The sequence below is a fragment of the Phaethon aethereus genome (genome assembly GCF_964289735.1).
Source record: "Phaethon aethereus genome assembly, chromosome: 16".
In the NCBI taxonomy this organism is placed as follows: Eukaryota; Metazoa; Chordata; class Aves; order Phaethontiformes; family Phaethontidae; genus Phaethon; species Phaethon aethereus.
In genome coordinates this window covers 17,992,026-18,016,291 of record NC_138592.1, presented here as the reverse complement: position 1 = coordinate 18,016,291, position 24,266 = coordinate 17,992,026, and the positions used below count along the sequence as shown (strand labels likewise).

General features: G+C 41.2%; 1 protein-coding gene across 1 annotated transcript in view; it reads left to right on the top strand.

Moving 5' to 3' along the window:
• Positions 1 to 1,230: 1,230 nt before the first annotated feature.
• PHF20 (PHD finger protein 20) overlaps positions 1,231 to 24,266 on the top strand; it is a gene marked incomplete at both ends in the record, with an annotated part of 63,787 nt that continues 40,751 nt past the window's right edge. The window contains 8 exons of the mRNA XM_082007076.1: positions 1,231 to 1,313; positions 7,642 to 7,813; positions 8,025 to 8,109; positions 8,862 to 8,941; positions 13,676 to 14,063; positions 14,470 to 14,577; positions 15,499 to 15,675; positions 17,449 to 17,622. Of these exons, the coding sequence (XP_081863202.1) occupies positions 1,231 to 1,313; positions 7,642 to 7,813; positions 8,025 to 8,109; positions 8,862 to 8,941; positions 13,676 to 14,063; positions 14,470 to 14,577; positions 15,499 to 15,675; positions 17,449 to 17,622 (1,267 nt within the window). The remainder of the gene's footprint in view (positions 1,314 to 7,641; positions 7,814 to 8,024; positions 8,110 to 8,861; positions 8,942 to 13,675; positions 14,064 to 14,469; positions 14,578 to 15,498; positions 15,676 to 17,448; positions 17,623 to 24,266) is intronic.

The window sequence follows — 24,266 nt, the reverse complement described above, 5'->3', positions numbered from 1 at the left end:
GAAGATAAGTCTAAAATCAGTGCTTTAGAGGAAGACAGCAGATTGTCTTCTGGTAGAGAAGTGTTTTTGCAATGTGGTTATGATATGGTGGAGGTGCCTCCATGGCCAGCCCTTGGCAAATGGCCTGGTTTAAAAAGTGTGGTGATGGAGTAGCTTTTCCCTGCAATACCAGGTTTATGACTTTCCTAACGATCTTTGATTTCTGCACCACACTTGAACTTAGAGTAGTTCTTCAGAAAATAATGTTAATCTCTTTATAGATGCAGCTCAGTTGATATTATTGCTGCTTACATATTGTGTGAACCAAAATGGTGCTGCCAGTGCATGTCTCCTTATTCTTGTAGTGTAAGACTAGAAGGTTTTTTAATTTAACTTGCATCCATTTTATACATCTTTAATTATATCTTCAAGATATAGCTTTGTTGTAAGGAGGACAGTATTGAATAATACTTATTCATATTTTTGGATCTTATGATCCGTTCCTGTAGCCTTCAAGCTCACAATTTGTATCTTGTAATTGTGGGAAATGACTGACAAATTTGGGAAAAAGATCAGGCTTTCTGAAACTACTTTGGCAAGATTTCTAAACCCTTTATATTATCTGTTGGAAACATGTCTTAATGAAGACTTTTTATTTTCTGGTTAAAATGGTGAAGTGGGAAGAGAGCAATGCAAATATCCAAGCAGTATAGAGAGTCTTCTAAGATCGAGTAAAGAAAATAGACATTTCTAATGTCTTTGAACACTATTGCATTTGTAGTGGTGAGGTGACATAGTATTCTTGAGTGTTTCACTAACATGTTAGCTGTTGAAAGACTGTTATTATGTTTGGTTTTGCCCACTTCCTGTTTACTGGGTTCCTTGTTTTCATCAAAACCGGGAGGGGGGGAGAGAGTATCATGAAACTATTATTAGTTGTGAATAAACATTGGGTTACCGGGTTCTAAACTGACCTGGAATTGACTGATGGACAAAGGTTTAGCTTCAGTCTTTCATGGTCCAGTAGCTACCATTTTGAACACATTCTTTGAATGATTCTGCACACTGTCACTTGGGAACTTGGAGATAATTGCCCCCATTACTTTCTGCAGACCAAAAATACAGAGGTCCCTTAACGTCTAGCTTTTGGGGATTATGGTGCATAAGCTTATTTTGTGTATGTCTTGATTAGTGATTGATATTTAATTGCATTTTTCAGGGGAATAAAATCAGCAGTGTTGATATTACAAAATGACAAAACATCCTCCGAATAGAAGAGGGATCAACTTTGAGGTGGGAGCCCAGTTGGAAGCCCGTGACAGATTAAAAAACTGGTATTTTTTAAAACCATTCATATTATATTAACTCTAAGTTTTTAATATCTTAAACATTTTGTATTGGTACATTTATTTAGAGTCCTGGTCATTGGTTTGTAGGAAAGTAGTTAATTTATAAAAGTTCATATACCAGTGGTTGGAATGGGCGATAGATGCTGATATGTTGTGCTGGCCCTTAAAAAGTGTGCTGGTGCTGTCTGTATCAGGGAAATAGGACTACTCATAAATGTAGTGGGACTTCATGGTACTCCTGAATTCGCATTTTAAATTCTGTGCTACACACAGATTGTAGAGCAGACATGGAGAGAGAAATCCTTTGCAGTACAGAATACGCAAGGTAGTTCCTCACTACTTCCTTTCCCATCGCTGTTATGAATTCATAGGTTTTAAAGCCTGATTGAAATTGTTATGACCTGTGCTCGTTTGAGGGTGGTCAGCTTTAGAGTTAAAGAACTGGGTGGGGAAACACATTCCGCAGTAAGAAGTCTGCTCTGGAGCCTACCTTGCAGACTTAAGTTCTGAGGAAGAACACTTCTCTTGACTAATCACTGCAGTAGGAAGGGGAAAAAGGGCCTAAAACTTACTTGGTCTAACTCTGAGCCTTCTACTTCTGTTCATTTTAGGAAGTTAGCTCAAAAACTACTATTTAATAATGCTCAGTGAATGAGGCATATGATGAAAATTGCTGGAGTCAAAGACTTCTTAAATATAGGAATTAATTTGGTTTTGTTAGCTCCTTAAGATATCTTCTCTCTCTCCTGAAATCGGCTATAGTTGACTCTTATTTAAAAGTCTATGTGGGTTAGACATGATTGTACTTTAGGCTCTGGAACTGGCTGGCAGGTTAAGTGTGCAGAAGTCTCGGTGTTGAAAACCATCTTGACGCCCAGAAGGATGGAGCACTGCCTTAGACACAGGGAACTTGTTCTAAAATATCTTGGTTGCATGCAGAGTATTTCTCTGTTTTCCAGGTACAAAGGGATTGGAATTGTGAAAATGAGTAAACATAGCTCTTTATGGAAAGAACATGAAGTGCGAACATTAAATCATACTTGCATGTTATGTTGGCTTTCCTGTGCAACCAAGATTGTGTAGGTAGGGCTTTGGTCTGAATCTGCATGCATCTTTTGTATTCTTGAGCTTTGTTTATACAGCAAAAAAATAGTCACGCCTACAAAAATGAGATTTCTTAGCCTGTCTGTAATGTAGGCTTATTAAAGGTGCAGTTTAGTATAGGTAATGTTTGAGTAAGGCTAATAACTTGTGTCCATGGCTATTATCCTTCTGACATGTTTGGACAACAACAGTATCTCAAAATAGGGGCATACACAGCTCTTACATGGGAAAACTTTGTCCAGGGAATTCAACACCTACTATACTTTCCACATACGCATTGGCTTAAATTTGAATTTTGGATATGCTGTATGTCCAAAACCAAGCCATGTTGTTTAGTTTTTAAAAGCACTTGGTCTTAAATGACCTGTCTTATGCGCAGTGTTTTGCAACTCTTTGATCTCACAACTTAGTTATTAACTCTCCCGTTCTGAAAGTTTTCTATTACTTGCTAAGCTTTTGAAACCTGGGCCAGAAAGTCCATGTTTCCTTGACTGGTGATCTCTGTGTATTTCTGTTTTCAGGGTTTGTGAACCAAAATTTGTAAGACCTGGGGGCTTATTTTCTCTTAGCAATATCAGTGGTGACAGGCTGACACGCCTACCCAGGTGTGGATTTGTAGAGGACAGCAGGCTTCTTTTTTTCCTCTTCTACTTTCACCTGCCACTGTGTGATCAGAACCACTGTGGTTACAATGTGTTCCTTTTACGTGGATACAAAACTTTCCATTTGCTGATACTTGCTTTTCCCAATGCTAGACCTTCAGAGGTCCATGCTTTTCTTGATTGTACTTTTGCTGCTTTGTTGGCACTTAAACATAGGCAGAAGTCTCTTGTTTGATCGGAGGGCTGTCTTTGGTTTCTGTGCTCAGTACCAAACACACCAGTCCATTCATTGGCCGCTGTTGCTTTTCAAATGGCAGTGCTGCTTGGGAAAGTATTTCATCTCGGAGCCCCATTTACTTGCCTTTTCATGGTGGTGACTTGTGCCCTGAAATGCTAGTTCAGGACTTTCAGGATGTTCGTATGTGATGCCAACCCTATTGAAGGGAAAAAAAGTTCTGTATGCTAGCAGAGTAGTCAATGCAGTGTGTGCTCCTTGCCAAAGTGCAAAGTGAATTTTGCATCTTTAGAGCTCTAATCAAAGGTTACTGTGTTGTATCTGGAATCATAATATATTGGAAGTGCACTTCAGTTCCTGGTGCAGTTTTCTGTCACCTCCTAGACTCGAACTCCAGGGCGTTCTTGTACTTTTGGTACTTGGTGCTTGGCTTCGTTCTTGGGGCTTGGTTGATGCATCAAGGCTGTCATGAAAGGCTTCTGACAGTGTCTGTTGACCTCAGGGCACTAAAGGGGGAGAGCTCTGGCCATCAGGCAATGCCTCCATGCATGCTGAAAGGTCACCTGGTACACAGTGCTGGAGTTCAGAGGATGGAGCAGTGGGACTGCTCCAGTTGTGTAGTCCTAAATGGAGAGATCCCAGAGAGGCTAGCTGTAACGATGTACATGCGCATGCTGTCCCGGACGAATTGAATTCTTTAAACTTTCTGCATTGGATCATTCCAACTCTTTACTGCTGGCTAGCTGCAGAAATTCTTTCTTACCAAAAAGAGATGACTCTGCACTGGACACCTGCAGTAGGCAAATGAAGACACCTCTTGTGTTACCTTATTGTAATGACACCTCTTCAGGTTCCTCTGTCTGTTGTGTGAGTAAAATGAAGAGACTTTTGATTCTGGTTGAGGCTCTTGAGTATTGAAAACAAGATTAGTATTGTTAGAGTATTGTGCTACGCTATTAAGGTTTAGATTGTCAGTCCCATGAGTTTAACTGCTCATGCTGTCAGGACTTTGTCTCAGCACTGAAAAGATAGTAGTTGTCATTCTTCATAGTACTGGTTCTCCTAGATGCTTCCTTTCCTCTCAGCATTGCATTGACTGCAGTAAGCTTCTCCTTCCTTAGGCCCAAGAGAGAGGGGGTTTACAGCAATCCCATTTTGGTATAGGAAAGAAGGGAGACAAACTAGTCCAGAGCTGAGAGATAGGAAACTCTCCAGTCACCACTCTGATTCTGAATTTCCAGGTATATACCTCTTCACGGAAGAGCATGGTTTTGCACTTGTGTCTACAAGAGACCCATTTTCATATTGTTTGCTGTGCTCTGACAGCAGTAGTCTGAAGTTGTCAGTCATTGCTAACCCTTGTCTGTTGAGAGTTAGGCTGTTTGAGCTTTTGATTGTTGTTCGAGTTTTTATCAAAACTGACAGCAGTTTGAGCATCTTAGAGGTTTTCCCTTACTGTTTAGCCAGTGCGTAAGGCCTTGAAAAGTACAAGCTCATCATTCCTTTTGAATTGAGCTGGAAAACTACTTGTTTTGGCCTCCCAATAAAGACACAGCAAGAAGTTGTGTCTGATTTCAGCTTGTTTTTCATAGTATGTTAGATAAATATTCAGATCAGTACCAGTTGGAGATTTCTTACTCAGGATCAGTTAGCTGTCTTGAAAACCCGTGGAGTCAGCTTCCTTTGTGTTTTGGGGGAGGATGTGTTGGACTGTGCCTGGACACACAGTGGTTGTACTCTTCCCCCACCCCCCGCCCCCTCCCCCCCATGCCTTCATCAGGCTTCAGCTATTGGCCTTTCACTTTGTGTATCCTCCCATAGTATGTTTTCTTGACAAACAAGTCTGATTTTACCTCTGCAAGTTAGCGGAAGTTACCTCTGTCAAGTCAGTTACCTCTGCCACTTGGCATGTTTACAGGCTTTTTGGTGCATGTGTAGGGATATGCTTTGTTAGTCCTCTTCTGTATAGATTTGTGAGGACTTCTGCCTCCTGATGTGGCATGCTTGCTCAGTGTTTTGAAGGCTAAGGGGTGAATGTTGGAGGAAGGAAGCTTGCACAGTCTGTGCATGGTGCTCAGAGCTGCTGAGAACCTATGTATCTTTCTTCTATGTTTCCAAGTTGCCAGCACTGTGTTTTGCATCTGAAAGGAAGGTGGGATCCGGGAGGGGGCTGTCAAAGTGTGGATAGGTCTAGCACAGCTTCTAATAGGTTTACTGTTCCAGTTAAGAGCACTTGATCATGTTTGCTGATGTTGGTTGCTTCAGAAAGGGAAGATTTCTTCAAACTTTGCAGCATGTTGTCCAGGAGCTGTCTGAGAGCTCCAGTTCACCCATGCTGGCTCTCAACCAGGCTGAAATTTGGTCTCATTGTCAGGTATGTTTTTGCTGTTCTTTATGATAAATCAGCATCTCTCCCCCATCAGGAGAGTCTTTAGAAGGTGAGGTGGGATAGGTGCAGGTGATACTGGTGCATGGTTCTGCAATGATGGTTCTTCTGTTGGAGAAGGTTCCTCCTTCTACTGTGTAAGAAGTAGGGAAAGTCTTACCTCATAGAGTTAGTTGGCTCTTGTCACTTGGGCTTGTCTCTCCCCAGTGGGAGAAAGTTAATGGATTGAGTATGTTTACCCAAGGTAACCCATCCATCTGCATGGACTGGATTGTTATCTGAATGTTGAGTCAGTGTTCTGTCACTTTTATCAGCTTCCTGCTTGATCTTTGAGAATCTGGACAAGCCCTAGGCCCATTGCAGTCCTGATGTCAGAAGGGTGCTTTTGCCTAGTCTCTTGTTGAGAGGACCTTGGAATTCTTACCCCTGTTTTTGCTGCACTTTGTACGGAACTGGATACTGATTTTTGTCATTACCTGTCCTTAGTGATAAAGAGTTTATGAGATATCTAGGAATAAACTATGTTTAATAGAACTATGTTGTTATATGTGGAAAGACTGTGAATATTCACCCCTCATGAACCTGTGCAGGGCAGTGCTTGGGGTTACCTAAATATGAAATATGTTGACTGTGAACACAAAGGAAGTTCCTTTCTTCCTAGGAAGCTGGTAACCAGTTAGAGATATCCATGCTGTAAGTATCTCCCACTTGTCTTCCCCTCCTCCACAGCCTTTGCTGCATGTGTTCTGATAATATATTGGGATGAACTAATGGCATAGCTTGGGGCATGTGGCATTGAGTGTTAGGCAGAGCCTTAGTCTGTGGTGACAGTTTAAGTGTCTAGCATGGCCTGTTTGTAGCTGGTTTTGGACAAGTCATGACTGTGTGTGTCTCCAGATCTGCTGAAGAATTTCAGTTGTAGGTAGCTTTTCTTTTCATCTGTCTAGGATTGTAAAATGGTACTCTGTTGCATTTAAGTCTTAATTCTGACATGTCTAGGTTTTATTTTTAGCATCAGGCTTGATCCTTTCAAGATGCCATTTCTTTCTACACATTGTTCTGTGTTTTAAAGTGTGATTTGTCAGGTAATAATACATGTGGGTTTCTGGATTTTTTTTTCTTCAAGCTTTTGTTCAAGTGGGGCCGTGCCTTTCTTCTACAAATAACTGAAAATGCTGACAGGTGGAGACTTTCTCCTGGTACTGTTATTGCGGCAGGGAAAGCATCAATACTGGGGATGTTATCTTCAGTTAGGATAGTGAAATATGAGTGAAGTTACAAATTACCAATGCAATTAAAGAAATGCACCATTTATAAGGTCTACCTGATTAGAAACAACTGGATTTGCTTTTCTCAAATTCCTGTACTTTAAATGTACTGAGGGATTTTTATTTTAAAATCCCAGAACTTTGCAGATTAAATTTACTTCTAAGAATCTAAAACTTGAATTAATGTTTGTTTAGTGTGCCTTTTAGACTTTTGCTGTTACACTGGGGAGATGATTCATGATGCCTGTTGATGGATATCTCTGACAGAAGTGAGTGTATTGACCTCTTATAGGTGTTACTCTTGATAAGAGGGAGCTGAAGCTATCAGTTTTGTGTGTATGTGAAATTTCTAGGTACAGGGAAGGCTTTTCTGACTTCTCGTTGTCTAGTTGTTTTTTTTTTTCCACCTCAGACTAAGTTCTCTTTCTGCAGCCAATGTTTGCCTCTGCTGTTCAGTTTTGGGATTTGTCCTGTGCTGAGCTCATAGTAATTTTGTAGCATCTCTATTGTTTATACAAGAATGTTAAGATTGTAGAAGCTAAAGATTGTTAGGTATAGTAACTTGGCTCCCATTAACACCTGATCAAGCAGATCTTCAGATATTTTGCTTTTGATCAATAAGAAGGCCCCATTTGTGTAATGTTTTGTGCTGTTGTTAAGTGTCTGAGACAGCTTACTTCATTCTTAATTGAAATATTTCAATCTACCTTTTGACTAGGTATCCAGCTCACATTGAAGAAATTGATTATGAAGAAGGAAAAGTACTTATCCATTTCAAACGCTGGAACCATAGATATGATGAATGGTTTTGTTGGGACAGTCCTTATTTGCGTCCCTTAGAGAAAATACAGTTAAGAAAAGAAGGATTACATGAGGAAGAAGGTTGTGCAGTAAGTAGAAAATAGAGGACATTTGAGTACATAATAGTATAATGTGCAGTTCTATGAATTATGACCATTAAAATGCTTCACTGTTGCTGTGTTGCCCGCTATATAAGTTTTATGATTTATTTTAAATATTGGAAAACTAATCATTTTGTTTAATGAAGTTGTGTGTTTCAGTAATTCTCAAATGAAAATGCTTTTAACTTCTGTCTTGTAGGGATTTCACATAAATGATCAGGTATTGGCTTGCTGGTCTGACTGTCGCTTCTATCCAGCCAAAGTTACTTCTGTTAACAAAGATGGTAAGGAATAGTCACTTCTGGTTTTGTCATGCTTGTTAGTAATGCATTTCTAATAGTATTGTAACCTTTTTGCTTAGGTGGAGAGGTAGTACAGCAGACAGAACACAACTGTGAAAAGTTTTCTTTTCAATTATATGTTTTAGTCTGCCATCAGCTTTTTTAACCTAACCTCTTATCCTTTTCATGAGAGAAAAGAACTTTCTGCTGGGATACCCAGTCAGTAATTGCTTTAAGTTTGGGAAGAGTTGCTTCTGAAGTTTATTGTCAAGAGATGCATGTAACTGCAGTAAAACTAGTGTCAGAACTGCAAAACCCCTTTGCAAGTGGTGGGGCAGGGGAAAGTACAGCCATGCTGCTCCTTTTTGAATATCAGTAAGTAACCATGAAGGGCTTGTTATGCTGTGCTTTCTTTAGATTGACTATGTGTTGTAAGATCAAGGAGAAAAAGTGTGTAATTATCTCTTGGAGTAGTCTACCAAAAATATTTTGGGGTTTTAAGAAGAAAGTATATCCAAGGTGCAAATCTAAGCTTAGACATGCACCTTTATGCTTACAGTAATTATTTTTAACTTCACTGTTTCTCCCTTACCTGGCCTGTGATAAGACCTCTGCTTTCGGTTTCTAACAACACAGATAAGGCAGTTTTTATCTAGAGCTAAATGTGCAGTTAGAGTATTGGAGTATCTGTTAGCAGATGCTCTGTTAAATAGCTTCTGATCTTTAAACACTTATGCCTTATTTTCAAATTTTAGGTACATACACTGTGAAATTTTATGATGGTGTAGTTCAGACTGTCAAAAACATTCATGTCAAAGCTTTTTCCAAAGATCAGGTAAGTATTGTGTTCGTGCTACTAGTGTATTCCAAAATTGACAGTTCAGGTGGTTAGATTTGATGAATTATAAAATATGAAACGAATGAAACTTCTTTGTTGCTAACATACAATACATCTAAAATAAAATCTTTTAAAATCCTTCTGTGACCAGGTGATCTGCCTAGTGGATGAGGGAAAGGCTGTGGATATTGTCTACCTGGACTTCAGTAAAGCCTTTGACACAGTCTCCCACAGCATTCTGCTAGAGAAGCTGGTAGCTCGTAGCTTAGACAGGTGTACTCTTCGCTGCATAAAAAAAAATGGCTGGATGGCCTAGCTCAGAGAGTTGTGGTGAACGGAGTTAAATCCAGTTGGCATCTGGTCACAAGCGGTGTTCCCCAGGGCTCAGTTTTGGGCCCAGTGTTGTTTAATATCTTTATCGATGACCTGGATTAGGGGATCAAGTGCTCCCTCAGTAAGTTTGCGGATGACACCAAGTTAGGTGGGAGTGTTGATCTCCTGGAGGGTAGGGGGGCTCTGCAGAGGGATCTGGACAGGCTGGATTGATGGGCAGAGGTCAACTGCATGAGGTTTAACAAGGCCAAGTGCTGGGTCCTGCATTTTGATCACCGTCACCCCATGCAACGCTCCAGACTTGGGGAGGAGTGGCTGGAGAGCTGCCCAGGGAAAAGGACCTGGGGGGTGCTGGTTGATAGCCGGCTGAATATGAGCCAGCAGTGTGCCCAGGTGGCCAAGAAGGCCAACAGCGTCCTGGCCTGTATCAGCAACAGTGTGGCCAGCAGGAGTAGGGCAGGGATCATGCCCCTGTACTCGGCACTGGTAAGGCCGCAGCTTGAATCCCGTGTTCAGTTTTGGGCCCCTAACTACAAGAAGGATGTTGAGGTGCTGGAGCATGTTCAGAGAAGGGTGAGGAAGCTGGTGAGGGGGCTGGAGCACAAGTCCAGCGGAGCAGCTGAGGGAACTGGGGTTGTTTAGTCTGGAGAAGAGGAGGCTGAGGGGAGACCTTATCGCTCTCTACAACTACCTGAAAGGGGGTTGTGGCAAGGTGGGTGTTGGTCTCTTCTCCCGAGTAACTAGCAATAGGACGAGAAGAAATGGCTTTAAGTTGTGCCAGGGGAGGTTAGATCGGATATTAGGAAAAATTTCTTTACTGAGAGATTGGTTAAATGTTGGAACAGGCTGCCCAGGGAGGTGGTGGTGTCACCATCACTGGAGGTATTCAAAAAACGTGTAGACGTGGCACTTTGGGACATGGTTTGGTGGACATGATGGTGTTGGGTTGGTGGTTGGACTCAATGACCTTAAAGGTCTTTTCCAACCTTTATGTTCTATGATTCTGTGAAAATGAAAAGGTTATGCAAATCTTCAGGGTATGATTTACAGAGCTCTCATGTTTATGTTGTCATGAGTGCATCTCTTGAACTGAAGAAATCATAGGCATAGAAATTAAACAGTTTTCTAAAAATCATTGGAATATTCAGAATGTACATACTAAAGCTAATGGTAGATTATTGAAACGCACTTTTTTGATTCACCTGTTCGAGATTATTTTAAATAATGCGTCTCAAAAATTAAGGGATGGGAACTATGGAGTGGATAGGAACTATTTCCCAAAGTAACTACTTGATTGTCTTGAGACTTCTACGGAAGCTGTCTAGTAATCTTTTACCTCACAACTTTGAGAAGATAAGATTTTTTACTAATCCATGTTCTACTTTTATGGTTTGGCTGTTCTACCAGCCCTTCACCTGCTCAGTGCTGTGGGTTAAACCTTCAGCTCATGATGGAAAGTAGTAGTGAGCCAGGCATTTTAACAAAAAAACCCCAAAACCCATTTTGTCCTGCTCATGGAGAGAAGGAAGAAGTGCTGCTTTGTACTTCAATTTTCATGTGCCGGCACATCATCGGTAAAGGCTGACAAGTTCTAGTCCTGTGTTAACTTGGTTAAAACTTCTTAAGTACCTGCTTCAGAATAATTTTCATTACAGAAATGGTTTGTTTGAGTTTGAGATCTTGCCACACATTCTTGTGTTGTAGTTGTAGCCTGTGTTTTTAGTCATGCTTTCTGCTTTTAGTTTTCTGGAAGTTTAAGTTTGAACAAAGAAATCTAATCTTTCCCCTTAACATAAGTCTTAAATACAGATTCCAGTAATGAATAGTAAGGGGTACAGTTTAAATTTGTCACTGTTGTTAAGAGGCATGCCATTCCTTGGACAGGAACATTTGTGTATCTGCCAGGCTGGGAGGGAAAACTATTTCAGATTTGCCACAAAGTGCTCTTAATAGCTTTCAAATGGTAATAATTGTGCCTGGTTGAGGGTTGACTAATACTCACAAGGGAGCTACCATATTTAACCTTAAATACATGAATTTGAACAATCTTAAGAAATATTCTGAATAAGAAAGGCAAAATACTTTGTCTGTCTTCTCTCCTTTAGGGAGTTTCATGTTTCTGCATAGCTTTGGGTAGGTTTTGAAAGGAGCGTAAGTTTCCTTCTCTGTTTAACCACTGTCTGGGCAGATTTCTCTTAACCCGGGAGATGAGTTATGCTAGAACATTTTGTTCTGTCCTTTAGGACATTTTCCCTTTATGCTTTTTTATGCTAGTTAGCTCTGTTTACACAATCAGAAGTAAAGTTTAAAAAATACTCAAGCCACTGGAGAGTTCAAGATTCAGTTGTGAATGTAAGTTACTTCAGGTGTGAATTCGGATACAGCACTAATGTAGCAGCATGCTGGCAGTGGAAGGAAAATGTCTTGTCCCTGTTCATGAGTAGGAGAGATGTAGCCATGAAGACGCACATGGCTCATATCTTAGCTGTTCCTTAAAAAAAAAAGAAAAAGGCCCCAAACCTACCTGATTTCTGAGGGGAGCAACGTAAGCTGGTCATCTTTTCTTTAATGACAGTGTCACTCTGTTCCTATGTAGAGGGCCTAACATGCTGTATTGAACAGTCATGGTAAAATACTAATGAACTGTACAATGTGAATGTACTTATGCAAGGATGCACAGCTTTTAAGAGTTCAGTTACATCAAGGGGTAATTCAGGCACACTGTATTTATGGTTCTGTTTCTTGAGAATAATCTAAGATGTTTCATGTGTGTTCCAGTACCCCATACTTGATTCAAATCAGATGGTTCTATGAGCAGCACAACTGATGAAACCTAATGTGTGTGGGGGGGGGGGTTTGAGTTCTTTTTACTAATGTTTGAGTTCTCACTGAAGCTTCTCCTATAGCTGTGGCATTTAAGAAATTTACAGAAGACAGATTTTTATAATGTCTAGTAAAAGTGGTGCTCAGACACCTGAGAAGGTGAAAGACTTTCTTCCCTTTTGCCTAGCCATTTTCATGAAACGTAGAGCAGTTTGATCTCACATTTTTAAAAAGGGTGGGGTTTTTTTGTCACCTCTGTGATAAGTATGGTTGAAATAATATCATGGAGGGTGCAGCAGACGGCACATTGACTATTTTACTGCATCAAGATTATTTCATAGGACCGTGGCCTGAAAATGGCAATCTTAAAAGGTACCAGTGCATGTAGTCCACATATAGACAGGAAGATTGGGGTGGGAAGAGGCATGATGTAGTGTAGTACAAGGAGATAATGAGTCTTAACTGTATTCTCAGAATTTTGTATAATTCAAATAAGCTGTTTTACTTTCTTTCCTCAAAGAGGTATCAAGGTATTTAGCCTTTCTTGTCCTCTGATCCTTGCTCAAAGTTTAACCTTGTGCCTTGCAGAACTATAGCTGGAAAAGAGTATGGTTGCTCTTTAATGCTTCCAAGTTATTAGGCAACAGGAAAAGGGAAGCTAGTTTGACTGAAGACAGTGTTGACGCATGACCAAAAGTAAATTATTAATCCAGGTGCAAAGTTAGAAGGTCAGAGTTCATCAGAGCAGAGAAGTTCTGGGACAGCCTGTAGTGGGATCACTGGAAGGGGGAAAAAAATCGAAATCTGCATCTCCCCCAGGTGGTGTTAATATGAAACCTGATCACAAAACAGAAGAGACCTTGAGTAGCAGTGACCTGCTGGTATAGGTGTGTTCTTCCTGGTTTGATGTTATTATGTAAGAACTATGGGGAAATGAGATTACAGCTGAGTATTGTATCAGGAGCTTGCTGGATCTGAGCTACTAAAGATTTTCATGTCCTCTCACGCTGAACACAAATTACAGAAAGACGAAGTTTAAAGTTTTGTTTTAAATGTGTAAATTTTAACATCATGTGGTTCCTGATGAAGTTGGTGATTGCAATTGCTTTACACGACTCTTTAGCACATTTCAGTAGCAGTGATAATTACAGGCTAAACACTGGTCTGTTTTGAATGAGACACTTTTGTGAAAGGAAGAGAGTTTTTGCATCCAAGTGGTTGAGCTGTTTGCCCTTTTCTGTGCTCGACTCCCACTCTTTCTTCAGTGTCCCAAGTACGCTTTAAGTAGCGCTGTGCAAGCTAGTATGGACCTAACCTGCACATGAGAACGAAACAGTAAATCTCTTATGCCATTGAGCTGTGAAGAGAGTGGGTCTATTGCATTGTCCTGTTGAAGCTGCATGGGTCCTTGAACAGGTCAAGTGCCTCTAAGGTTTAATCTGTGGGCTGCAATGGAGTATATGCTTTTATCCTTTGAAAAATTGGACAAAGATGGAAGTCTGCTAAATACAAAGTCGGGCGAGGGCTTTCAGATTGCAGTAAGTTAATGTTCATATGTCACTCTCTCTCTTCTAGAATATTGTGGGTAATGCTAAGCCTAAGGAAAGGGGTAATGAAATTCCGTCATCTCCTGAAAAACGGGAGAAATTTAAAGAACAGAGGAAAGCAACAGGTAATGCAAAGAAAGACAAGGATGAAAAGACATTAAAGACTGAGAAAAGAGTTAAACAACCTGATAATGAAGGAAAATTGATAGTCATCTCAGAAAAAGGCAAGGTCTCAGAAAAGAATATACCTAAGAATGGAAAAGAAGATAAAGAGAATATATCAGAGAATGATATGGAATATTCAGTAGATACACAAATTGAGAAGAAGCCTGAGAATGACAATGTAAAGAGTCCACAGGAAAACACAAAAGAAACTAAACGAAAACGTGGAAGACCGCCAATAACGCCTCCAGCAGGTAGGTAGTTAAACTTAAATGTTTAGGGCATATATCAGAACCCTGTAAACATACCTAAAGAAATGAAAAGTATCTTGCTTTTTCACAGCCTGAATCTCTAGAAACTTTTAAAAAAATTAAAACTCATCTTTGTTCAGGCTTGGTTAGGACAGCTGACAGCATAGTTGTTAGTCAGGTTTTGAGCTTCAGTGGTTTGGTCAGAAATTAGATATAGGCAAGTCATCTTCATATATTATAAAACATGTCTGCAGTAGGATTAAATGCTAATATGTAGGCTTCAGAAAGCAAGGTGAAACTGTATTTATGCAAGTCCAGTATTTTAAGTTGTGAGGCTTGGGAATTTATCTTTTAAAGAGCTGTGCAGCTTCATATCCAGTCCACTTTTGTTTTCTATCTAAATATGTAGAGCCAAGTTCTCAAACGTTGCAGCCCATAACTTTGGAGTTAAGACGTCGGAAAATACCTAAAGGAGGTGAAGTTCCATCAAAGCGTCCCAGAATTGAAAAAAACTTGTGTGAGTATTTTTTTGGTATTCAACTCTCACAGTATTTGTACATAAAAGTTCTTGAAGCTTAAGCGGAGAGGGGAAAAACTCTGTAGTATGAACCTTGAACTGTGATACATGAAATGGCTGAAATGCAGCACCTGTTTTTCTTAAATTGGCCATTCATATGTAGCATCATCATGCTGAAATTCCCTCCTAAATCTTGTAAGCTGGGTTTTGATGAAGGAGCCACAAGCTGTGAGTCTTGATGCAGAAGTTCATAGATACAGGGGAGGCAGTGATTATGTTGCCTCCAATATGTAGAAGGTTATAACAGCCTTTTTCTAGTTGTAGAAACTCTAGTTACTAGATGGAAGATCTACCACATTGCTTTGCAAATAAACTTCAATACTAGATGAATATTCATGTCACTGCTGTCTGATAGCCTTTACTTTATCTTGGTGGTGTACTGTATAGTGATGTTGAAGAACTTGACTGTGTTGCTGAGGAAAGAAAATTATTCTCTATAGTAGTATCATGAACAAGGAGATGAAGATCTGAAGAAGGATGTCTCTCCCTTCCTTAGGACCACTGAAAACTTCAGTGTGCATACATTATCCAGCTTGGGGTCAAAACTGTGCGTCAGAATTGTCTCATCTAACTTCTGGGATTACTTATTTCTGTGGGATGGTTGCTGTTTAATTCAAACCTGTCACAAAAAGAAAAAGTTGAGACACCTATAAGATAGGCTTTTGTTCTGTTTTTATGCTTATTTATAGCTGTTACATGATTGTAGCTTTTACAGGGAGGTCTAATCGCCAGGGCTGATTAGGCTCTTGCTGTTAACCTCAGTCCTTAAAAATGACACTTTCAAACTCTCACAGGGAGGGGAGGTGTTTAAAGTTTGCATGTGAGCAAAACTGCGTGGTACCATAAATTTGTCTGTTCCAGCTCAGGAAAAATTGAAGAACTCTTCAGATAACCCTGAAAGAGACCAGATCAGGAGACGATCTTCAAGACTCTCGTCTAGTATTAGCCATGAGATTTTAAGTACGGATCATGTCACAACTTCAGCAGAAATTCAGCCTTTGAAAGATGCAGTATCTAACCAAAAGGAATCCAAGAAGGGTAAGCAGCTTCCTGGTATACTCTGGATTTGTGGTGGCATGGCAGCCATGTAGTTGTTGGGAGTGCTATATTTTCACTTACATTTTCACTTGCATAACCTGTAGGCTCTATATCACAGTATCATTAAGGTTGGAAAAGACCTTTAAGGTCATTGAGTCCAACCACCAACCCAACACCATCATGCCCACCAAACCATGTCCCAAAGTGCCACATCTACACGTTTTTTGAATACCTCCAGTGATGGTGACACCACCACCTCCCTGGGCAGCCTGTTCCAACATTTGACCAATCTCTCAGTAAAGAAATTTTTCCTAATATCCGATCTAAACCTCCCCTGGCGCAACTTGAGGCCATTTCCTGTTGTCCTATCACTAATTACTTGGGAGAAGAGGCCAACACCCACCTTGCCACAACCCCCTTTCAGGTAGTTGTAGAGAGCAATGAGGTCTCCCCTCAGCCTCCCCTTCTCCAGACTGAACAACCCCAGTTCCCTCAGCCAACTCCTCATAAGACTTGTGCTCCAGCCCCTCACCAGCTTCCTTGCCCTTCTCTGGACACGCTCCAGCACCTCAACATCCTTCTTGTAGTTAGGGGCCCAAAACTGAACACGGGATTCAAGCTGCGGCCTTACCAGTGCCGAGTACAGGGGCATGATCCCTGCCCTACTCCTGCTGGCCACACTGTTGCTGATACAGGCCAGGATGCTGTTGGCCTTCTTGGCCACCTGGGCACACTGCTGGCTCATATTCAGCCGGCTATCAACCAGCATCCCCAGGTCCTTTTCCACTGGGCAGCTCTCCAGCCACTCCTCCCCAAGCCTGGAGCGTTGCCTGGGGTTGTTGTGGCCAAAGTGTAGGACCCAGCAATTGGCCTTGTTAAACCTCATACAATTGACCTTGGCCCATCGATCCAGCCTGTCCAGATCCCTCTGCAGAGCCCCCCTACCCTCCAGGAGATCAACACTCCCACCTAACTTGGTGTCATCCGCAAACTTACTGAGGGAGCACTTGATCCCCTCATCCAGGTCATCAAGAAAGATATTAAAGAAGACCAGCCCCAGAGCTGATCCCTGGGGAACACTTGCTTGTAACTGGCCACCAACTGGATTTAACTTCCTTCACCACAACTGATTTATATTATATTGTGGATTTTGTCTCCAATTAAGATCTGATTTCATTAGTAGTGCAGTTAAAACTCAAAGAAAATTCATCTCTCTCTGCTGCCCTGATTGCCTTTTGCTTTTGATTCCCTTTCCATCAGTAACCCTAGCATTTCCCTTGCCTGGTGGGAGCTTTTCCAGTACAGGGATAACTGGCTGGGTTAACTGGTCTTGCAAAAGTGTAGCTCCATAGGTTGTAAAATAACTTTTTCCTCCTCGTTCCCCCTTCCCTTGTTGAACACTAAAAACGCCAAACGGGATGCTTTTATATGCATTTTTTTATCACTGGGTGGAGATAATGCTCCCTTTTTCTGCCCTGTGCTTTGCTGCCTTTTCCTTTCAGGGGGAGCTCTAATAATGGTTTGAGGAGACCGGCCCCATTTTAGGTTGTGAAGAATTAGCAGCTTGTGTGTTTCTAAGAAACTTTAAAATCTAGAGAGTTACTACAAGTAGCTGTGTTTGTAAAAAATTAATTTTATGTTAATACAACAGCAAGCAGTCTCACCACAGATGGATATTTGTCTCCACTGTAATGTGATGAACACATACATCACTGTTCTGGGATGTGGTTTTCTGTGCATTTTACTAAATGAAAACTTTTTTCTCCATTCTAGTCCAGTTAGAAATTCCTGTTGAATCTGACCAAAGTTGCAGTGAACAAGGATCTCCTGGAAACACATCACATAGCACAGCACTCAGTACAGATACCAGTTTACAGGAAGAAAAAGTTGAAGACTCTCAGTCTTCCTGTCTTACGCTCAGAACTCAGGAACCTTCTGCTGCTACAGGTTCAAATTTTGATTTAATATTTAATATTCATGCATTTCGTAAGGCAACTGATGCCAGGTGTTTCATGCTTGTAACGAGTGCCACTAATAAAAATTGTTTGTTCTTGCAATGTTAACCATTGGGGGAAGTGCGTATTTATATTCCTTATGGACTCAGTTTTGATCTTATGTGTTGCAGATTGACAGTCACCTTCCAAAAAGTGGAAGTCATAATTTTTAAATGACTGGGTATAATATTTTTAGCATGTGAATGGTGAAATTAACAAATGTTTGTTTTCAGTTTATAATTTAATGTTTGTAATTCTGGCTTAAGTGGGACTAGGATCTTAAAAGAATAGGTTATTTTGTAATTTCTGTGCTGCAGGTATGTGGTAGCATTGATGCTTGGGAATCCTGATTGTGCATTTCTATATCCTTATGTTTTGGCTTCTGTTACACTTAAGCCCTAGAGGTTACATATATAAGGGCTTATACTTAAGCCCTTAGAGGTTTTAGTGCAAATTTATGAAATAGTTCAAGCATTTCAGTGCCTGTCTTAACAATGTATATATTCTATTTTCTCTTAGCTGGGGAGCATACTTACCTTGCTTTTTCAAAGTAAAATTTCCGTACAGATAGTAGACTATGCTAAAACATAGTGCTGTCCTGTGATTGTTTCTCCTAACTTTAGTACTTGGATCTGCAGCTAACTGGGGAAACTTGAACTACAAATTCCCTAGTTTATGTTCTTATCAAAGAAGCTTAATTTTAAGTGGAACAGAGCATTTAGAGGGATTTACAGTTGCTCAGCATTGCTGGAGTAATCTGTATGTGCTAGTTTTCATCCTGTTTGTTGCTTCTTCCAAATTTACTCTCCTGCTTGCTTCTGTCCTCTTTCACCCACTCTCGTGTAGCTGTATAAATGAAATGTCCTCTTCCTTTGCCACTGATGTGCACCTTCAGTGCAGGAAGGAATTTAGCTCTTTTCCTTTGCTCGGGTTTGATCAGTAAATGGTCTTTTACTATTTAATAATTAGAACTGTCTTGATCTTGTTCTCCTTCCTAACCAGGCTGGTGATGTATCCACCTGTGTTCTAATTATGGTCTACTGAGAGTCTTTTCAGTTGCTTTGTGGTGCGGCCATGCCTTTCCTTCCCTATATTCTGGCAGTGAGTTCAGAAGATACGGAGTGGCTGCAGATTCTTTTTGCTAGTCAGGCTGCTGTGTCCTTTCCAGTCTGTAAAGTACTTTTGGGTTTAACTTTTTTTTTTAACTAATAGGTTGTAGCTTGTTTTGGCTCATGAAGGCAAAACCACTGGCCATTGTGCCTGAACAGAACGTTAATCTCGCTGATACCAAGGAAATGTCATTACCCTCTCTATTAGCTCTGAGTACATGAGCTATTGACAGCCTGCCTGCAAATCTCTGAAGCAAAAGAAGGATGTAAAAACTGTTGATCTGTCCAGTGGCTACGAATTTGTTCCTCCCCATCTTGTAGCAGGTAGAACCAATTTAATGTACACTTAAAGTTGAAGCTGAACACTTAGAGAAATCTGAGTAATTGCAGTGTAACATCACTGGTTTCCTTAAGTTCACGTGCTCGCAGCTGGTGAAGCTTGCCAGGTACTGCTGTAACAGTCTGCCATCTGGGTTAGCAAAACTGGTACCCTGTCTATTAGAAGTTGGCAGTGCCAGCAATGTTAGCAGCTAGTGCTCTCCTCCAAGGTGCCCTTGAAGCTGAACAGGCATCCTTGAATGTCTTTTTGTTAAGATGAACAGCCTTGTCTGTTTGTACATTTTCACCCTGGAGTAGCTTTTGTGGATGGCAGGAGGGGCTATAGCAGCAAAGGAGCATTAATTTTTTTTTTCCTCCTTCACTGGATCTCTGGAAGATGTCCCTGGTGTTCTTAACAGAAAGACTGCAGACACTTGTGTCGCTGGGAGTGCAAAGAAATGCAGTGATGCTTTTTGATCTTGTTGGAATCTTGTGCTTCAGGCAAGCAGGAGTGGTGGCTGTTGTGACTCCAGTCTTAGGCATGTGAGAACGTGTGCAGGTACAGGCATGGCTCCAAACAGGTACAGTGAACTGAATTGCTCTGAGGTGAAGTGTGCAGGACTTGCACCTTAGAGACAGTTCTTCTCAGAGATCTAGCAGGTGGTAGCAGCTTTGAATTTTTAGTATGCCTGAAAATACTCACTTTTCAGCCTCTGAGAAACTATTTAATAGAACGTACAGCAAAGCTTTCCACTACAGTGGATATAGTCACCTTTCAGACATGCTTTATGTAGGAAAACAGTATTGTAAAATGCTTTAACTTCAGTGATCTTGCATGACAAACTTACTCCATTTCTTAGTGTGGGGTTGTTTTTTTTAGCTGACAACCATTTTATCCTTTCATTTTGTAAATTCCAGCAAATTTTCAGTTTGAAGTGTTTTTAAGATGAAACTTATCTTTTGTATAATCTTTTGGAGGTGCTCATTGAACTACAGATTGACAAACCACAACTTTGTTTCATAAGGTCTGAGAATTTGGAGAATGGTAAATCTTGGCTTTCTGAAAGACCACACTGTATTAACAGTATGGAAAAACTGTGTTAATGGTTACAGGTTAAGAAGGCATCTGCTGCTATTGCCTCTGTAAAATAATCCAGAAGCAGTCACAGAATATTCTCAAAAATAAAGACTTTACTTGGTACTGTAACCTGTGTAACTACAAAGCTTTTGGGTTAGTGGTCAAATACTATTAGAAAATGCCTCCTGCAAGGGCATCTATTTTCTAACTTAAGTACTTATTTAGGATGCAAAACTTTTCAGGGTGTTTCACAAGAGAAGGCTTCTTTCTGTTAGAAACTGGGGATCTGATTTCACAGCTGTAATGTAGTGAGAGCTAGTATGTACTCAGCAGTATGTTTTAGGGGTTACAGCAAAACAAATCACTTGTAGTGACTGTGAAAGAACAAATAGACAAAACAGGCTTGGTTGTATAAAAATGTTACTTCTCTGTGTGTTTGTTGCTGATGGGGAAATCACCTTCCATGAAAAAACTTCAGGGAAATGATTGACAGATTTACAGATTTAATTAAAACTTAAATACCAGCAGATTTTTTTTTTTCCTCTACTTGCATACTTATATTCTGCTTGAGTTTACAGATGCAGTTTACAATTGCCTTGTTTTATCCCCTTGAAGTTGCATAATATGTGTTGGGATGAGATGCTGTGTTTTGTAAGGGAGGAATTAGGGAGAAGCGTTCACGTATACACTTGAAATTTATAAGGTAGTATTTCTCAGTTCTGATTTTTCAGCAATTGGGGAGCATAATTTCAGTGGCAGGTAAATGGGGCAGGATGCCTGTATAATGCTTTTCGGAGTTTTTGAACTCATCGGGAGTTCAAAAAAACTGTGATCCCTTTGCATGTCTTTCACCATTATTCCCACTTCCCTCTGAGTTCCTAATGTATATATTGCTGTAATATATTACAAAATGTATTTGTAATTTGGGCTTGAACTGGGGAGAATTCCAGCTGAATGTGTAATACCTCTGTGTGTGTGGTGTCAGTCACACTGATATGATGCATGGGATGTGGCCTTCTGAGCTTGCTTAATTGGATACAAGCAATAAAGCTGTGGGAACATGGCTTGGTTCACTTACCTGCACAAATCCTCTGGTACAGCTTGTGCACTCTTGACACTGGCATTTCTGTCAGTACTTGAGTGAGCTGGATTAAAGTTAATTTGGGAGTACGCATTCATACTGAATTCTGACCCGAAGTTGAGCGCTGTGGTGGTGTCTGAAAATCCACACTTCTGAGCGTGGATTTTGTTTCATTCAATTAAAGCCATCTCATTTAACACTGGAAAAGCCAGACATGTACCTGAGTGGACATGCAGATGTGGCAAGCAGGTGTTTTTATTGGAGAAAAGTGTTAAGAATGGGGAATAAGAACTGTACAGGGTCTTTTTGATTAAATACTGTCACCTGAAATCCAAGTACGAAAATCTGTGTTTCCATACTTAACCAACATTTAAAAATTGTTATTAACAAGTGGTTTGGTAAGAGTTTTAAAATCCATAGATTCTATCATGGATAAATCTTCTGTAGTTCAAAGTGGATCTATGTTTTCCTGTGTGTGCTTTTGTCTTACTCATGGGATCGTGTCTGTACACTCCAGTGCCGATGAGCTGCACGGTGGGGGAACAGTAACACTTGGGCTTTCACCTGGTATGTGTGCACAGCAGCATGACAGAGGCCTCTCGGTGTGGGATCTGAAAAGGTCTCAGACTCACCAGTGGCGTCCTGCTCTTGGCAGGGGTGTGTGACAGAGTTTGAGCATGCTGTCCTAAAAATAACTGATGCTGGAGGCTGAAGGCTGAGTTAACTTTTTTGTGGGTAGTTATCAAGGGAACAGATAGATATTTCTCCAAATACTAACAACTGTATGTCAAGCAGTTATGTTCTGACTGCCATATTTATTAAAGAGGTTTGGCGTTTGGAAAGAGGAGAAGTATATTGTCAAGAGTAGGCAGTGCAGATTGGAAAAAAAGGGGTAATTCTTCTGTACAAGACTCCTACAAAATAAAGCATGGAAGTTAAGGTCAAAGATAACTTCTCATACTTAGAATGTATGTGTCTGTAATGTGTTCTGAAAGGGCAATATAGCATTGTATGTCAAAACATAAGTTCCTTTTTTAAAATTTTTGGTAGAATTCTGATGAATTACATGTACTAGAGGATAAAAATCCTATTCTGTTGTTTTTTGGCTCCTCTAATGTTTAGGGACCAGAATTGGTGATGAGGATTTAGCTAAATGAAGTTGTCTTTCAAAAAAGTATGTGACAAATTTTTGCAGCCAGTTAAAGCTCTGTTTCTGAAAACAGGTTTTGAAGTACGAGGTTGCACTAAGAAGCCCAAAGGCAGTCAAAAAGGACTTGAGAGCACTGGGGTGACTGGTCAATGGAGCAGGAGCACAGGTAGTGTTTTCATCAATCCCTTCAGTGACAGGGAAGAACACTGAAAGGAACAGGAAAGCACACCTGATCAACACATGGCTCAGGGGCTGGTGCCTTCGTCAGAATTTTGGGTTTTTTGACCACGGGGCGGTTTACATGGCACCGGGCCTCTTTGCAGCTGATGGAGTGCAACTGACTCCAAGGGGCAAAAAGATTCTTGGTCATGAGCTGGCAGGCCTCATTGAGAGGGCTTTAAACTAGATTTGGAGGGGAGAGGGGATAAAACCGGGCTCACTAGAGTTGAGCCTAGGGGTGGCGTGCCAGAGTTGAAATCGATAGCCCAGCTCAAGTGCATCTACACCAATGCACGCAGCATGGGCACCAAACAGGAGGAGCTGGAAGCCATTGTGCAGCAGGACAGCTATGATGTAGTTGCCATCACAGAAACATGGTGGGATGCTTCTCATGACTGGAGGGCTGCAATGGATGGCTATAAGCTCTTCCGAAAGGATAGGCAGGGAAGGTGGGTGTCTCTGTATGTTAGGGAGTGTTTTGATTGCATAGAAATCAATGATTGTGAAGACCAAGTTGAGTGCTTATGGGTAAGGATGAGGGGGAAGGCCAATGAGGCAGACATCCTGCTGGGAGTCTGTTACAGACCACCCAACCAGGACGAAAAGACAGATGAGACATTCTATAAGCGACTGGCAGAAGTCTCGCATTCGCTGGCCCTTGTTCTTGTGGGGGACTTCAACCTACCGGACATCTGCTGGAAGTATAACACGGCAGAGAGGAAACAATCTGGGAGGTTCCTGGAGTGTGTGGAGGCTAACTTCCTGACACAGCTGGTGAGTGAGCCCACCGGTGGAGGTGCCTTGCTGGACCTGCTGTTTACAAACGGAGAAGGACTGGTGAGAGATGTGGTGGTCGGAGGCCGTCTTGGGCTTAGCGACCACGACATGATAGAATTCTCAGTTGTGAGCGAAGTAAGGAGAGGGGTCAGCAAAACTGCTACCATGGACTTCCGGAGGGCAGACTTTGGCCTGTTCAAGTCACTGATTGAGAGTGTCCCTTGGGAGACAGTCCTGAAGGACAAAGGGGTCCAGGAAGGCTGGACAGCCTTCAAGAAGGAAATCTTAAAGGCACAGGAGCAGACGGTCCCCATGTGCCGTAAGAAGAGCTGGTGGGGAAGGCGACCGGCCTGGCTGAACAGGGAGATTTTGCTGGGACTCAGGGAAAAGAGGAGAGTTTATCACCTCTGGAAGAAGGGACAGGCAACTCACAAAGAGTACAAGGATGTCGTTAGGTCAAGCAGGGACAAAATTAGAAAGGCAAAAGTCCAGCTAGAGCTCAGTCTGGCTACAGTCGTAAAGGATAATAAAAAATGTTTTTACAAATATATTAACAACAAAAAGAGAGGCAAGGAGAATCTCCATCCCCTACTGGATATGGCGGGGAACATTGTCTCCAAGGACGAGGACAAGGCTGAGGTACTTAATGCCTTCTTTGCCTCAGTCTTTAATAGCCAGTCCAGGTATCCACAGGGTATTCAGCCCCCTGAGCTGGAAGATGGGGATGGAGAGCACAATAACCCTCCCATAATCCAGGAGGAAGCAGTCAAGGACATTCTAAACCACCTGGACACCCACAAGTCTATGGGGCCTGATGGGATCCACCCGAGAGTACTGAGAGAGCTGGCGGAGGAGCTTGCCAAGC